Genomic DNA, 13584 nt, shown 5'->3' on the forward strand with positions numbered 1-13584 from the left:
AATTGACTTAGCAAGCACAGTAATTAATATCTCTGTGAGATGATGAGGATACATGTTTATACTGGTACCTTTTAAGATTTTTTTTAAGTTGCTTCTATATTTGAATCAATATGTTTAATACCAATTTATTCTTATCTATTATTAAACTTTTAGACAGGTTGTAGAATCAACAAATAGTTGTAGTGTTTAAATTACTCAATTAAATTTATTTCTAAATATAGAATTTATACTTGATTACATACACCTTTTGAATTTTGTGCCTCGGTCTAGGGCCCCCAGCTGTTTGACAAGTGTTACCTGACGGTGCTTACATTTCAAGTGAAAATGGACATTAAAGACATGAGCAGACAAGTAACCAAGCTGTGTGATCTTGCATTTGTTATTTTGGTCCTGTTTAACTTTCTGTGGGATGAGAAGGGCTGTGCTAGGAAATCACAAGGTTTTCCTTGAGTTCAAACATTGTAGGTACAGAATATCAGTTTCAAGTACAGTAGATGCACCCAGGAAGAGCTGTGAGTATATCAAATAATACACTTTATGTGTACAGTATATAATCACTCTTCTGAGCCCCTCTGATTTTTCTAATTTATAATTTGAATATTTGTATGTTGTGTTACAAAAACTGGTTGCACAGTATACCTCCCCAGCGTCGTAGCCAATGTGTTGTCATCAAGTGCTCGCGTGGACAAGCGGCAGTTCTGGAGGCTGTGCAAGCAAAGGTTTTCCACCCATGCCATGGGCGCTGGTCACCCAAATGCAGAATGTAGCCACATGTGAACGTCCTCCAGAAAGCAAGCTGAGCAACGTGTGGGAGCCCCTCCTCTGCCTCAAGGGACTTTGTCGGGATTCATTCTGCCAAATCAGGACACAGAGTAGGCATTCCATGAAGGAGATTCCCATTCCTTTTTATAAAAGTATGAATAAGGCAAGCAAGTCTTCACCTCCCCTTGTGCTGATAAGGGAGATACCAAGAAAATATAATATTTTAAGATGCTTATAAAAAAATGTTCTGTCGATTTTTTGGTAGTTTCCTTTCTGTACCCAGATTTTCAGAAGGTGGTTCATTCTGCAGTAATAGGGGCAGTTCCAGGCCAAGAGGATCAATGGGGATAAACACCAGAGGGTAACTGGCTTGGCAGCTACTGTGCATCACTGGCAGAGTTTGGCACCTCTCCACAAGCTGACATTTACCTTTACAAATATTCTCTTCTAGATGGATAAATCAAATATTAATAGAATTAAAGTAGGAGTTCATGTACAATGCTTGATGCATTAAATGTCAGAAAATACGTGATGCTTGGAGCTTAGAAATCCTCTGAGCTTGTGTTCTTCCTAGGTAAGTGACAGAATGAAGTCTGGAACATTTCTATTTTGTTTACAACAACCCAGAGAATGATGGCAGTTTCATTTCTCTTGGGAGATAGATTTTTTCCCTCAAGGTCAGGTCTACATCAATAAGCTCAACAACAGGAAGAAAATTCTCTAGGGCAAAATCATCTATTTCTGTGGATACCGTGTGGTACAGGTTTTGACCAACTCTGGAGGGGGTGGGTGCCTGTACTCAGCCAAAGGCTTGGACTCTGGAAACATTTATTTGTATATATTAGTACATGGATTGTATATATTAGTACATCAATTGTATATATTAGTACATGAATGAGAAAAATATTTTAAATTCTGATATATTTATCTTTTATTCAGAAATAATAAAGAAGAATCCTATCATTTAGTGGGAATGAAGATTTGAGAACTGCTGGTCATTATGTATGTTGAATATTTTAACTTTCCTATGGTGTTTTGTTTCAGGTAAATTAAAAGCAGGCAGAAAGCAGAAAATCTTGCTCTATGCATGATCAAAATTAAAAGATGTGTAGAAGAGTTGGCCAAATGTTCAGTTGTTTTGCCTATATGTTTCCCACAATGTTAGAAACCCAACCAATTCATTGTTAGGAAGTTTTTATTTTCATCTGACCAATGATCATGCTTCCTTGTAATCCCTTGCCCATTGACTGCACTTCTATTTAGGGAGAAAGGACTCACACACCCAGCCATGTGGTTAGACTAGTCCTTCTGCACTAGGGCCAAAGGGGCCATCATTATCCTCCTCTTTAAGGACTTAATTGTCCTGTCAAAGGCATATAAATGGTTGAAATTCAGTGTGGTACATGCTATAATAGAGTAAGGCACAAAGTGCTAGCCAAGCATGGCAAAATGGTAGACTTGGTAGAGAAGGTGACATTTGAAGTGGGTCTTGGGGAAAAAAGAAGAGAAATTTGCCAATAAGGAAGGGGGAATGGCACAGCACGTGGAGGGAAGATCCCAGGCAAGCACAGGGACGGGGAGTTCTTTACAACTCGAGGGGTCGGCACACAGTTCAGTGGTCATCATCAATGGTGCTGAGTAGTGGTGGTTCTGAACATGAGTTTTTGAGACAGATCACTCTGCTATAGTCATTGAAAGTGGCTTGGAATAGTCTAGTGTGGCGGTGCAGCCAGGGGATGTGGAGGGCCCCTGCTAAGGCAGCGGCCAAGCAGGAGCAGAGGAGATGTGTTCGAGGGTATTTTATTGAGAAATGAGTAGGATCTGGTGTAAGATTTAAAGCAGAAGTAAAAGAGAGGGAGAAAGTTGAGGGTGACTCTTAAGATTCCAAAGGGGTCTCTAGATAGAAGTTATGCCCTTTGGAGAGAAATATGGAAGTAGAAATAATAAATGTAGTTTTAAACATTTGAAGTTCAGTTCCACGTAAGATAGCAGCCTGGAAAAGATATTGGCAGTTATAAACCATAGGAAAAAATCCTAGGCAGTTAATATAATTCTTAGGAGAAAATGTGAGACCAGAGATGTGAGAATCCTTGGCGCATGAACAGTGGTTTATGACACATATATGATTACATTCCTCAGTGGAGGGCTATAGAACAAGGAAAGAAGAGGACCAAGGAACAAACTCTGGGAAAAAATATCATGAAGCATGAATTAATCTGAAGAGAAAACCGGGTGGCTCTGAGGGAGTCCCTGGTGTCGGGAGAACGACATGAGTGCAGATGTCAAGGAGGCCACGTGGAATGGGGACTTTAAGAAAATCTTTGGCTCTGACAGCCTGTGACTTCAGGTCTCCAAAGATGTGTCAGCAGAGAACCATCAAGAGAACAAACAGAGACGCTCCAGATATTTCATACAGAAGGTTTTAAATTGGGGGAATTAATCACAAAAGTATTAGAGCTGGGAAAGCAGTGGGAAGAACTTGATGTCACCCAGAGGTCAGTGGCTGTGGGAAGTGCTTCTGCCTTTAGGGCTAGAGGAGAAAAGAGTGTAACTGGGATCCTGCAAGTCCGCACTTGCTTGATAGTGTCGCTACTGCTGCCATCGTTGCTGCTAAAGGAATCCCCACCACCAGGAAGGAGCCACAGAGGCCACATTCACCCACAGTCTCTTGTCTCTACCAGAACATAAAGCAGAAAAATGGCATCTCCCTTTCTCCTTCCACCTTCCAGCCTCACATGAACGACTCCCACAGGCAGAACCTGACCAACACTGGCAGGCAAAAGAATCTGGGAAGTGTCGTTTCCACACTTCCAGCCCCCTGTGCTACACAGAGGAGACCTTGGAAAAGCAAGAAAGAGCCTTGGTCCCAACAGTCAATATCTGGGAGAGGAAACTAAGGCAGTTGTTTTTATATACTAGATGCTGTTAATTCTGTTTTTAAAAATGATGATAGGTAATGTGTGCCGATTTTCGTGGAACATAACAGAGTGTCATGGGTTCATCAGTGATTCATGGTTTTCGTGACATTTTCTTCATTTGTGTTTTGACAATCAAGATTTAGAGGATGGTTTTCCTTTCTCTAAGATTGATGAGGTCTAAGTTAGAGTCAATACAGAAGAAGCAGTGGGCCACACATAGGGGAGTGGGTGTGGAGGAGGAAATAGACATGTGGAATGTGCCTTTATGGAAAAGGAGGCTTCCTCCGTCTATATCTGGGGCATTCTCTGTCACCCTCCTTTATTCTTGGCCCTCACACCTCCATTCCTCCTGGGCTGCTGCTCAAATGAAGTTACTTGGAGCTCTTGACAGAAGCATCCTGGCCCGTTTCATGCACTGTGGCTGATTTGAGGAGGCGGGGAATATGATTGACCTGTTGACAGTTGTGAAGATAAGTTGTGAGGATAGTGGTTGTCAGACTGTGCTTTGTGGAATCCCCAGGGCTCTGGAGGGGCCTGCCCCAAGCTGCCATGAGGTTAGGGGGGCAGAGGTAGCTGGGAGTGGTTGTGGGGGGGTATGGTGCTGGAGGTGGGCACAGAGTGAGCTGGCACAGTTGGCAACTTTCCTCCGCACGTTTTCCCACTGGATCTAATGAGCCTGTAGACTTGGGAGTGTGTCCCCTCTTGTAGGCTAGATGCCCTTTGGTTTTTCTTTTTCACATGCTCCTGGCCAACGTCTGGGTTTAAAACAAAGCTCTAATACGCTGTGATGTTGATATGAGTCTACAGTATGAGAGTCCCAGCTTCCTCGTGACCTGGCCATTCCCCTGTTCCTCTTCTTTTCAAGAAAAGAATTGTAATGCCTCTAAGGTGCTCTCATGTGTTACTAGAGAACTCTTCACTTGCTCAAGGTCAGATGGATGGGTGTTTTATTTCACTATCTTCCCTCCAGACATCCAAATGTCACTGGTTTCCTCTCTGGGCCCCGAGCAGGTGCGCCAGGCATCAGCCCATTTCCCCCATCTCTCCTGCTCCTGCCCAGTCCAAACCTCGGTCATCCTTACCCAGATGACTGCAGCACTTCCCACGCTTCCACGTCCCATGCTTCCACGTCCCATGCTTCCATGCTTGCAAGGCTCTCTAAGAGGCAGGCCTCACCTGGCAGTGGCTGACATTTCCCTGCTCACAATCCTCAATAACTTCCCCCTTGCACTTAGAAGAAAATCTAAATTTCTTTCCAGAGCCTGTGTCTTGTTCTCCTTCTGCTTCCCCCAAATATTAAGCCCTTTTCTCCTGCTGCTCCCTCTGCCTGGGATGTGTGTCTTACACTGGGCTAGCTCCTTCCCAGCTCATTGTTCTAACTGGAACCCCACCTCCCCAGGGAAGCCTCTCTCACCACCATATCTAAAGTAGGTCCCCATGTTATTCTTGGTCTCAGCACCCAATTTATTCTGTAACAGCATGCTTCACAACTTATAATTATTTTGTTTTGCTTAGTTTTTCACCATCTGAATCCCTACCTTAATACATGTTTCATGAAGGGAGGGGCTGTGTCTTTTTTTCTTTTTATCCCCAGTGCCCAGAGTGGCAGGTAACCAATTGAGTGAATGATTGACAATCTAAGCAGTAGTACCTGTGACCATCAAGGGGTGGCCCACAGCTATGGATCTGAATTGCCATCCCTTTGATAAATGAGTTGAGAAATAGCAAATGAGTGACACACATGCCATCACTTCTCCATGGCAGACACGGCTAACTCAGCATGACACCTAACCCCATTGAGCCTGTGTGCCTCCTCTCAACACACAGCACTTTCTTCATCCACTAACAACCTATCAGAGTTGGCATGGTGATGGAATAAGAGACCGTGAAATGTTGATAGGCTTTTAAGATGCCTGCTGTAGAACAATCTATTGGGAGGAGACTAAGTCAGATGTTAGCAGACATTGCCAAAGATCAGACTAAAAATGTTCAACATCTTTAGTTACTAGGGAAATGCAATAAAAACCACAGTGAGATACCACTTCACACCCACTGTTACCTAATGCTCAAGCAACAAGTGTTCAGTATTCTTGAACAGATACTATCACAGAAACTTTCTTGATATATAGACAAATGTGATCAAATGTAATAGATACTCAAACCACTGGATTTCTCACGAATCCAGTTGAATAACTAGTATTTACTTCTTGTTGCTTTACTCATTTAAAATCTCTAACAACTCTGTGAAGTAGGAATTTTAAGTGCTCTTTGGAAAAACAGAGGCCCATAAAGGATGGGGAGATTTTGGTAAGTGATGAACCCAGCTATGTACTCTAGCCTTCGATGCTAAATCCATCCATCTTTTCCACATGTATGGATTCCTCCCTTTGGAGGCCTGGTTCATCCCAGGACATTTCAAAGCAGGTAGCTTGTCTTGCATGATTCTGGGTTGATTCTGTAATTAACCACTATAAGTTAACCTTTTCAATTCTGCTCAATGACTTCTTCCATGAGATACTACAGGGCAATAGAGTCTAGTAAGTAGCAGATGGCCCAGAAGAATGGCATTCCATTCCTCCACTGAGCCTGTGGTTCAAAACACCTCATTTGCTCCGAATAAACTCTGGAGGGCATGGCACAAGCCAGTGAGTTTTAAAATGCCATTGGAATTTGCAATCCTATGTATTAGGAAACAGAACTCATAAAGCTCAAATGATCCTGTGGATTGAGTTGAAAGAGTTTTTTTGATCCCCAAAGATTTTCCTTCCTGGACATCTAATACCATTTAATTTAGTGTCTCTGAAATATCAATATAAGCCAGTCAATCTAAGGCTGTCTTATATTGTTGACAGATTTCAGAGCTGTCAATGACTGAGCACAACTTCTGCTCTAAATCTAAGAGACTTAATAACATCTTCCTTCCTCAAGAAAACACCTCTGTTCTGTCTGCCTGTAAACATTTTATTCAGCCAAGTTGCACATATGCTATTTTACCCTGTAGAATTGTTAGCTAGCCTGACGCTGTCTCCCCTTCCAATACTGGACTCAGCCTCCCCTTATTATCCAGTGATTGTGTTCGTGAAGTTCGTGAGTTTCGTAAAACTCAATGTCCTGAGTTTTCACACCGTTGCAAAGTCAAAAAATCACAAGCTGAATCATCATAAGTAGGATATTGTCTATGTTTTACTACTATAATAGTAATAATATAGTAATAGTAAAACAGTAATAAAAATAATAGCAATAGAAAAAATAATAGCAATAGAAAAAAATAATTTTTCTACCATTCTTTGTGGGCCCTCAATTTTGTAGCAGGACAAACAACTCAAACTTGCCAATTCAGAGTAACCTGGTTACTTTCAGTTAGTTTTCTCCCAGGTAACTCAGTCTGTTTGGGGCATATTCTCATCTTTCAAGGATTCTCCTTTCCTTCTCCCTGAACACAGGGAGGAATGTATGCACCATCACGTTTTGCATTAACATGGCTGGCTGTGTGCCCAGAGTGACCATGAACTTTTCGGAAGAAGGAAATTGTCTTGTATTCAACTCTGAATCACTAGTGCCTTGATCTGCCATCACCCAGAGAATCCTTATTGACTCACATTGATCTGAAAGCTTTTAAAATCCCTGGGTACTTCAGTTTCCAGGGATGTTAAATAGGGCCAGAGCTACATTTATCATATTCCCAGCAGGGCTATTGTGAGGATTAATGTTTTATCATAAGTGATCTCTTGCTCCTTTAAAAAGGCATTAATTAAAGGTTTTGTTTTTAAGGATGTGCTTATTAGTTTTTTAATAATCTGTGTCTCCATGTAGTCTCCAAAATATAAGTAATAAGGCTTTCATGCTTTCTCTTAGGAAAAAATGACATACAGGAGTACACAAAACTAACCCACCATTAGCATTCCTCTCCAGACATCATGTTACGCAGTTGATCTTTCTGAGTTGAGTTGTGTTGTTCTACAGGAAGGTCCTGTGTGGTAGCTTGGCCTAAGAGAGAGGCAGGGCGGGGTGCTGTGGGGAAACAACCCTGACCTGATGTGCTGTTTCTCTGCTCCCCTCCCCCGCCATCTTCCAGCGAGCTGAAGCAGAAGTTGGATGAGGAAGGCAGCAAGTGCAGCATCCTCTCCAAGCACCAGCAGTTCGTGGAGCACTGCTGCATGCGCTGCTGCTCGCCCTTCACCTTCCTTGTCAACACCAAGCGCCAGTGTGGGGACTGCAAGTTCAACGTCTGCAAGAGCTGCTGCTCCTACCAGAAGCATGAGAAAGCCTGGGTCTGCTGCGTCTGCCAGCAAGCGAGGTGAGTGACCGGTGCACTCCCAGGGTCTGCACTGATGGCACTCGCCACTTCCTTCAGTCAGGTGGGACCAGCAGGGATTGATAGATCAGCACAGAGATAGACTGCAGCAGAAAGATTGCCGAGCAGAGATGCGAACTGGTTAAGGATACCCACTGACCTTCACAGAGAGGAAGGCCTCAGGGAGCCCCTGGGTGTAAGTAGAAAGGAGAGATACGGGCAGTCTTGGAATTGAAGGTGCAGCTCCCATGTGCCTCATCCATCCTTCTGTAGTTTCTCATCTGGTCTCATCCTTTCATTCATTCATTCCAGAAGCATGTTGGATTCTTAGGAATTATGCTGGGTGCTGGAAACATGATGGCGAACTAGGCAGATTGCTAGTGACTCAGAGTGTAGGGTGATGATGGAATATGTGAGTATTTGTCTCACTGTGTTGACACATGCCCTGACCAATTTGTTATTGGCTGTGGGGGACACTGAGCAAGGAATGACTGGCCCTAGTGCTTGAGGAAAGCTTCACAGAGGACAAGAAATCAAAACAGGGCTGTAAAAGATCAAAAAAAAAAAGTTAATACTGTGAAAGGGAAGATGAAGACCACCATATGAAGGAAATAATTAGCATGGCATTTCTCATCCTCCCTTAGTGATCAGCAGAGCGTTTCTTTGATACATTGAGTATTTACAAACTGATGAGTTTGATAAGCCAGTGTCTGCAATTCCTTGGAAGGAATTGCAATTCCTTCTTAAGTCTGTTTGGATCCCAGCATCTGTAGAGCACATTATGATGCGGATTTGCTGCATCCTTCCATGATGCCTGTTACAGTGAGTAAAACTGAGACTGGCTAGTCCTGAGAGCACACACCCAGGAGCTCCTGCCACCCTTGTCTTTCCCTTTCTCCTCCCCTTGTTCTTTTTACTCACCACGTTCTTCAACATATCAAGTCCTAACATTTTCCCATAGAACTAGTTAGTGGGGGCAGCTGCTATGTTCCCTTGGGGTCTCCAAGGAATTGGTCTCTAGGCTATAAAAAAAAAGTAGCCCAGAGACACCAACTGAGGCAAAAAGTGGTTTGCTGAGCACCAGTATCCAGGACTGGGTGCTGCCCACGTCCTGTGCCTGACTTTCAGAGCAAGAAACACAGCTGAGTCTCCACCTGGCAGATCGATAGGAGGAGGAGACACCCTGTGACAACAAAGGGAAGGAGGAGACTCATATGTGGATGATCTTGTCTTTGGGAGTGGTGGATGGACTGTGGTTTGTCCGTGCCTTCCATTTCTCAGTAAAGGTGGGGTAGGGTTAAGTGCTGAGAACAAGAGAGTTGGATGTTGGAAAAAATTAGAGTAGGTTTGAAATAGACATTACAGGAGTTGGAGATCCAGGCTTTCGAGCCAAGTTCCAGTAACTAATCATGAGTCTGTTTGCTTTCAATCTTCCCATGGCATGTTTTGCTCCAGCCACACTCAATTGCCCATGCGCAGACGTGACGCGAGTAGACAGTTTGTTTATTACTGGGTTGGGAATTTTCTACGGGTTTGGGAAAGGTCAGAGGGTAATGGAGTTTAGGATATTAGATAGTGAAGTAAGCCAAGACACAATCTGGACAGTGATGGAAGTAAAGACAGAAGGTGCTATGGATGGATGGGGAGAATATAAGGGGGTCAGTCAACTAGAAGTACCTGGTAAAGTGAAAGAACTGTCACAGTGGGGGTACTTAACAAAGAAAATTGGAAGAAAAGAAAATTTTGTGCAGGGAGGAAGATGTTTGAATGAGTGATTTCCAAAGTGGATTAGTTTGGCAGTTGTTGGGAATAGGAGATGAGGTCTAGATGAGGTTGTCAAGGAACTGAAAAGTTAGTGCCCATGGGTTCTGAAATGACCAGGTGGCGGCAGCAGTATGGAGGCGAAGAATGAGGTAGGGGACAAGTTTTTCTTTAGTGAGAAGGAGGAACTAGAAGGTTAGGAAGTGACAGAAATAAGAAGGAGAAGAGGCTGGGATGACTGAATGTCATGATCCTGCCCCCAGCTATTTGGGTGAGTCTTATGCAGAAGTTGGCTCAAACGTTCGCCATGGCACCACTGTGCTACCCTGGCATTTGTTACCAACTGGTGTGAATGCCACCAGGACGGGGACCCAGTCTTCTTCAGCTCCATTTGTAACACCAGAGCCTGATACATAGAAGGCACATGGATCTTCGTTAGCCAAATTAGAACAGGACAATGTCCAGTAGCAGCCAGAGGCATGGTACAAGATGAAGCTAATTTAGGGATTTTAAAGAGGAAAGGATCCGGAGAGTGTTAGGCGTCCTAAAGAGGTTCTACAGAAGAAGGAATCCCAGATGGAACTCCGACGCAGAGGAGGAATCATGAGGCATTGTCAAATAGGGTGTGGCATGAGCAAAGAGGCAGATGCCCTCAAGGAACGTGGAGGACCTGCAGCAGACCACTCTGGCAGTGGGAGGATGACAAGTAGTTGGGTGAGTTTGTGTGAACAATTTGGATTTGATCCTCAGGGTGTGTTGCAGTCATTGAAATTTCAAACCCTACCAGTTATTAAAATATGCTATTCTTTATTGTGCCTCAACATATTCACCCATAAATGGAAAGAAGTAGTAGTACTTACACAGTTCTGTTTCTTTCAATGTTTCTCTTTTCCTCTTTCCCCTGAGTCAGAAAAATCTGACTTAATTTAATACAGCTAGTAGCAGTAAGTGTGCAGTCGCAGCCTCTGGACCCTACATTTACCCTAAGTTGTATGTGGGGGTCTTTTATTAGTTATAATTAAATGACATATTACATTCATGTGCACAACCTCAGAATCATCTCTCTTACAAATGGAAGAACCTTGCCTCGCAAAAGCTGGGTCTTCTGATTACAATCCTTTACTATTTCACTTACACTGTATGATCTCAAGAAATTTCCAGATACTGAAAAATAAGTTGTAAAAGGGGCAGAAAATGGCTGCTAAGGCTACATTTTAAATTTCCACTTCACATTTCTAACAAGTGAATGAGGAGGTAATCCCATTTAACTATATCTTACATCATATCCATGTCAACACTGCATAGCAGCTCCTGAGTTCAGAAGTAGAACACTAGGAAATAAAGGACCATTCATAGAAAGGTACCTGAAAAGACATGCAAAAACCAGTGTACACTAGTTCCATTTCTTTTTTAAGGAAGTGGGGGATTAATGAGTAGTCTTCCACACTCAGTGTATCTAGCTCAGACAGAGCACACCCACACTTGTTTAATCAAAGCTGGCAGAAAAGGGACACTGAGAAGAGATAGGGAATTTTGCTGTTTTAATCTCAAATTATGTCTTGAGGGGATGTTTCCAGGGGGTTGGGGATTATTGTTGGCTGAAACCAAAACAGATGGAGAAGTTTAGTCCATTCCCTATTTTCCCATATTATTCAAGTCAATCTCAGGAAACTGTCTAGGGAACAAATCCATGAGACATATGGCACACTTTTGCTTCTTGAAACTTCTCTGGGACCCAATTTGATGGAGAACTATGTCTGGGTCATGGTACCGCAGATGTATGGCCTAGGGGCTGACAGCCTTTTATGTTGTAGCTAGATCGTGTTCATGTTTTTTGAAGGGTTCCTCAGAAGAGTTTATTTTATTCATAGAGCAACAAACTGTATAAATCCTTAGCAGTACACAAGAGCCATAGCCAAATTCATCATGTAAAACATTTAAGGAATATTTTGACTTGAACCAAGTATGGAAAATTTCAGATAAATAACAACTTCTAAAACCTGCCCAGTTTTTGTGAAGCAGAAAAATAGTTTACAACAGATTGTTTAGACTTTAAATACAGATTTTACCTTGGCAAAGGCCAGCCTCGGGCTGGATGATGGCAGTGTGCACGCTCTATGCTGCCGTGCACTTTGTCTAGTGGCTCCTCTGCCCTTCGGTCAATCTGAAACTCCTCCTTGGTCAGGAGTGGTTAACTTTAGCCATGAATCTTTGTGCCATTCTTCCAGCATATTCATCTTCAAGCAAGTAGGTGTTTAAAACACTGTGTGTGTCAGAGTCCATGAAGAGCACATTTTGTGTGTGTGTGTGTGTGTGTGTACATGTATGTATGAAATCTCGGTACATTAGTTGATAACAGCTCTGTGAAATTGCACAGATGACCAGTTTAGTAAGACCCATATTCACTCCCCTCTATCCACCGTGTACTTTTCCTTTTCTTGTGCAAATTAAGCCCATTTTTGTTACATTGGTTTAATTTCTAGCTGCTTATCTAATGGCTACTTGAAGCCAGGCATTGACTTCTCCTCTCTAGCTATGAAAAGTCCTAGATGGCAGCTACTTCCAATAGAAGGCTGTTTTGTCTACAGTGAAAATCTGTTGTTTAGTGTGGCTGCCTTCATATACCAGCCATAGATAGTGATTCCTCTGATGGATCTGGGCAAAGTAAATTGAAAACCTTTTGAAAAAGATTCATCATTCTAGATGCCATTAAGATTTGTGATTCATGGGAAGAGGACAAAATATCAACCTTAACAGGAATTTGGAAGAGTTGATTCCAACCCTCATGGATGACTTTGAGGGGTTCAAAACTTCAGTGGAGGAAGTAACTGCAGATGTTGTGGCAATAGCAAGAGAGCCAGAATTGAAAGTGGATCCTGAAGATGTGACTGAATTACTGTAATCTCATAGTCATAGTTGGATGGATGAGGAGTTGCTTCTTATGGATGAACAAAGAAAGCAGTTTCTTGAAATGGAATGTACTTCTGGTGAAAATGCTGTGAACATTGTTGAAATGACAACAAAGGATTTAGAAGATTACACAAATTTAGTTGATAAATATTGCAGCAGCAGAGTTTGAGAGGATTGACTCAAATTTTGAAAGAAGTTCTACTGTGGGTTACATGCTATCAAATAGCATTGACTTCTACAGAGAAATCTTTTATGAGAGGAAGAGTCAATTGATGTGGCAGACTTTATCGTTATTTTAAGAAATTGCCATAGCCACCTAAACCTTTAGCAACCACGACTTTGATCAGTCAGCAGCCATCAACATCAAGGCAACACCCTCTGCCAGCAACAAGATTATGACTTTTTGAAAGCTTATGTTGCCATTAGCATTTTTAAAAAATAATGTACTTTTTTAATTAAGGTACATACATTGTTGTTTTAGACACAATGCTATTGCATATTTGATAGACTTAAGTGTAGTGTAGGCATCACTTCCGTGTACACAACACTTAATAGACTACGGTACAGTGTAAACATTACTTTCATATGCACTAGGAAACCAAGAAATTTGTGTGACTTTCTTTCCTGCAATGCTTTATTGTGGTGGTTTGGAACCAAATCCACAATGTCTCTGAGGTATGCCTATGTTACATTTAACACAGACCAATTTTTTTTTTTTTATTTCAGCATATTATGGGGGTACAGATGTTTAGGTTACGTATGTTGCCCTTGCCTCCCCCTTCCCCCCCAAGTCCAAGTTTCAAATATGTCCATCCTTCAGGTGGTGCACATTGCACTCTTTGTGTATGCATATACCCGTCCCCTCCTCCCTCCTCCCCTTCCCCCCTCCCCCCTGCCCAACATCCAATAGATGTTATTCTTATATGTGCACTTATGTGT

The 13584-nt window shown here is 42.5% G+C and overlaps 1 protein-coding gene across 3 annotated transcripts in view; it reads left to right on the forward strand.

Moving 5' to 3' along the window:
- Positions 1-13584, forward strand: part of MYRIP (myosin VIIA and Rab interacting protein) — a 344233-nt gene that overhangs the window by 147787 nt on the left and 182862 nt on the right. For all 3 annotated transcript variants that reach the window (XM_012644759.1, XM_012644829.1, XM_012644902.1), the window contains exon 3: positions 7756-7977. In XM_012644759.1, coding sequence (XP_012500213.1) covers positions 7756-7977 — 222 coding nt within the window. The remainder of the gene's footprint in view (positions 1-7755; positions 7978-13584) is intronic.

Source organism: Propithecus coquereli, unplaced genomic scaffold, assembly GCF_000956105.1.
Source record: "Propithecus coquereli isolate 6110/MARCELLA unplaced genomic scaffold, Pcoq_1.0 Scaffold1, whole genome shotgun sequence".
In the NCBI taxonomy this organism is placed as follows: Eukaryota; Metazoa; Chordata; class Mammalia; order Primates; family Indriidae; genus Propithecus; species Propithecus coquereli.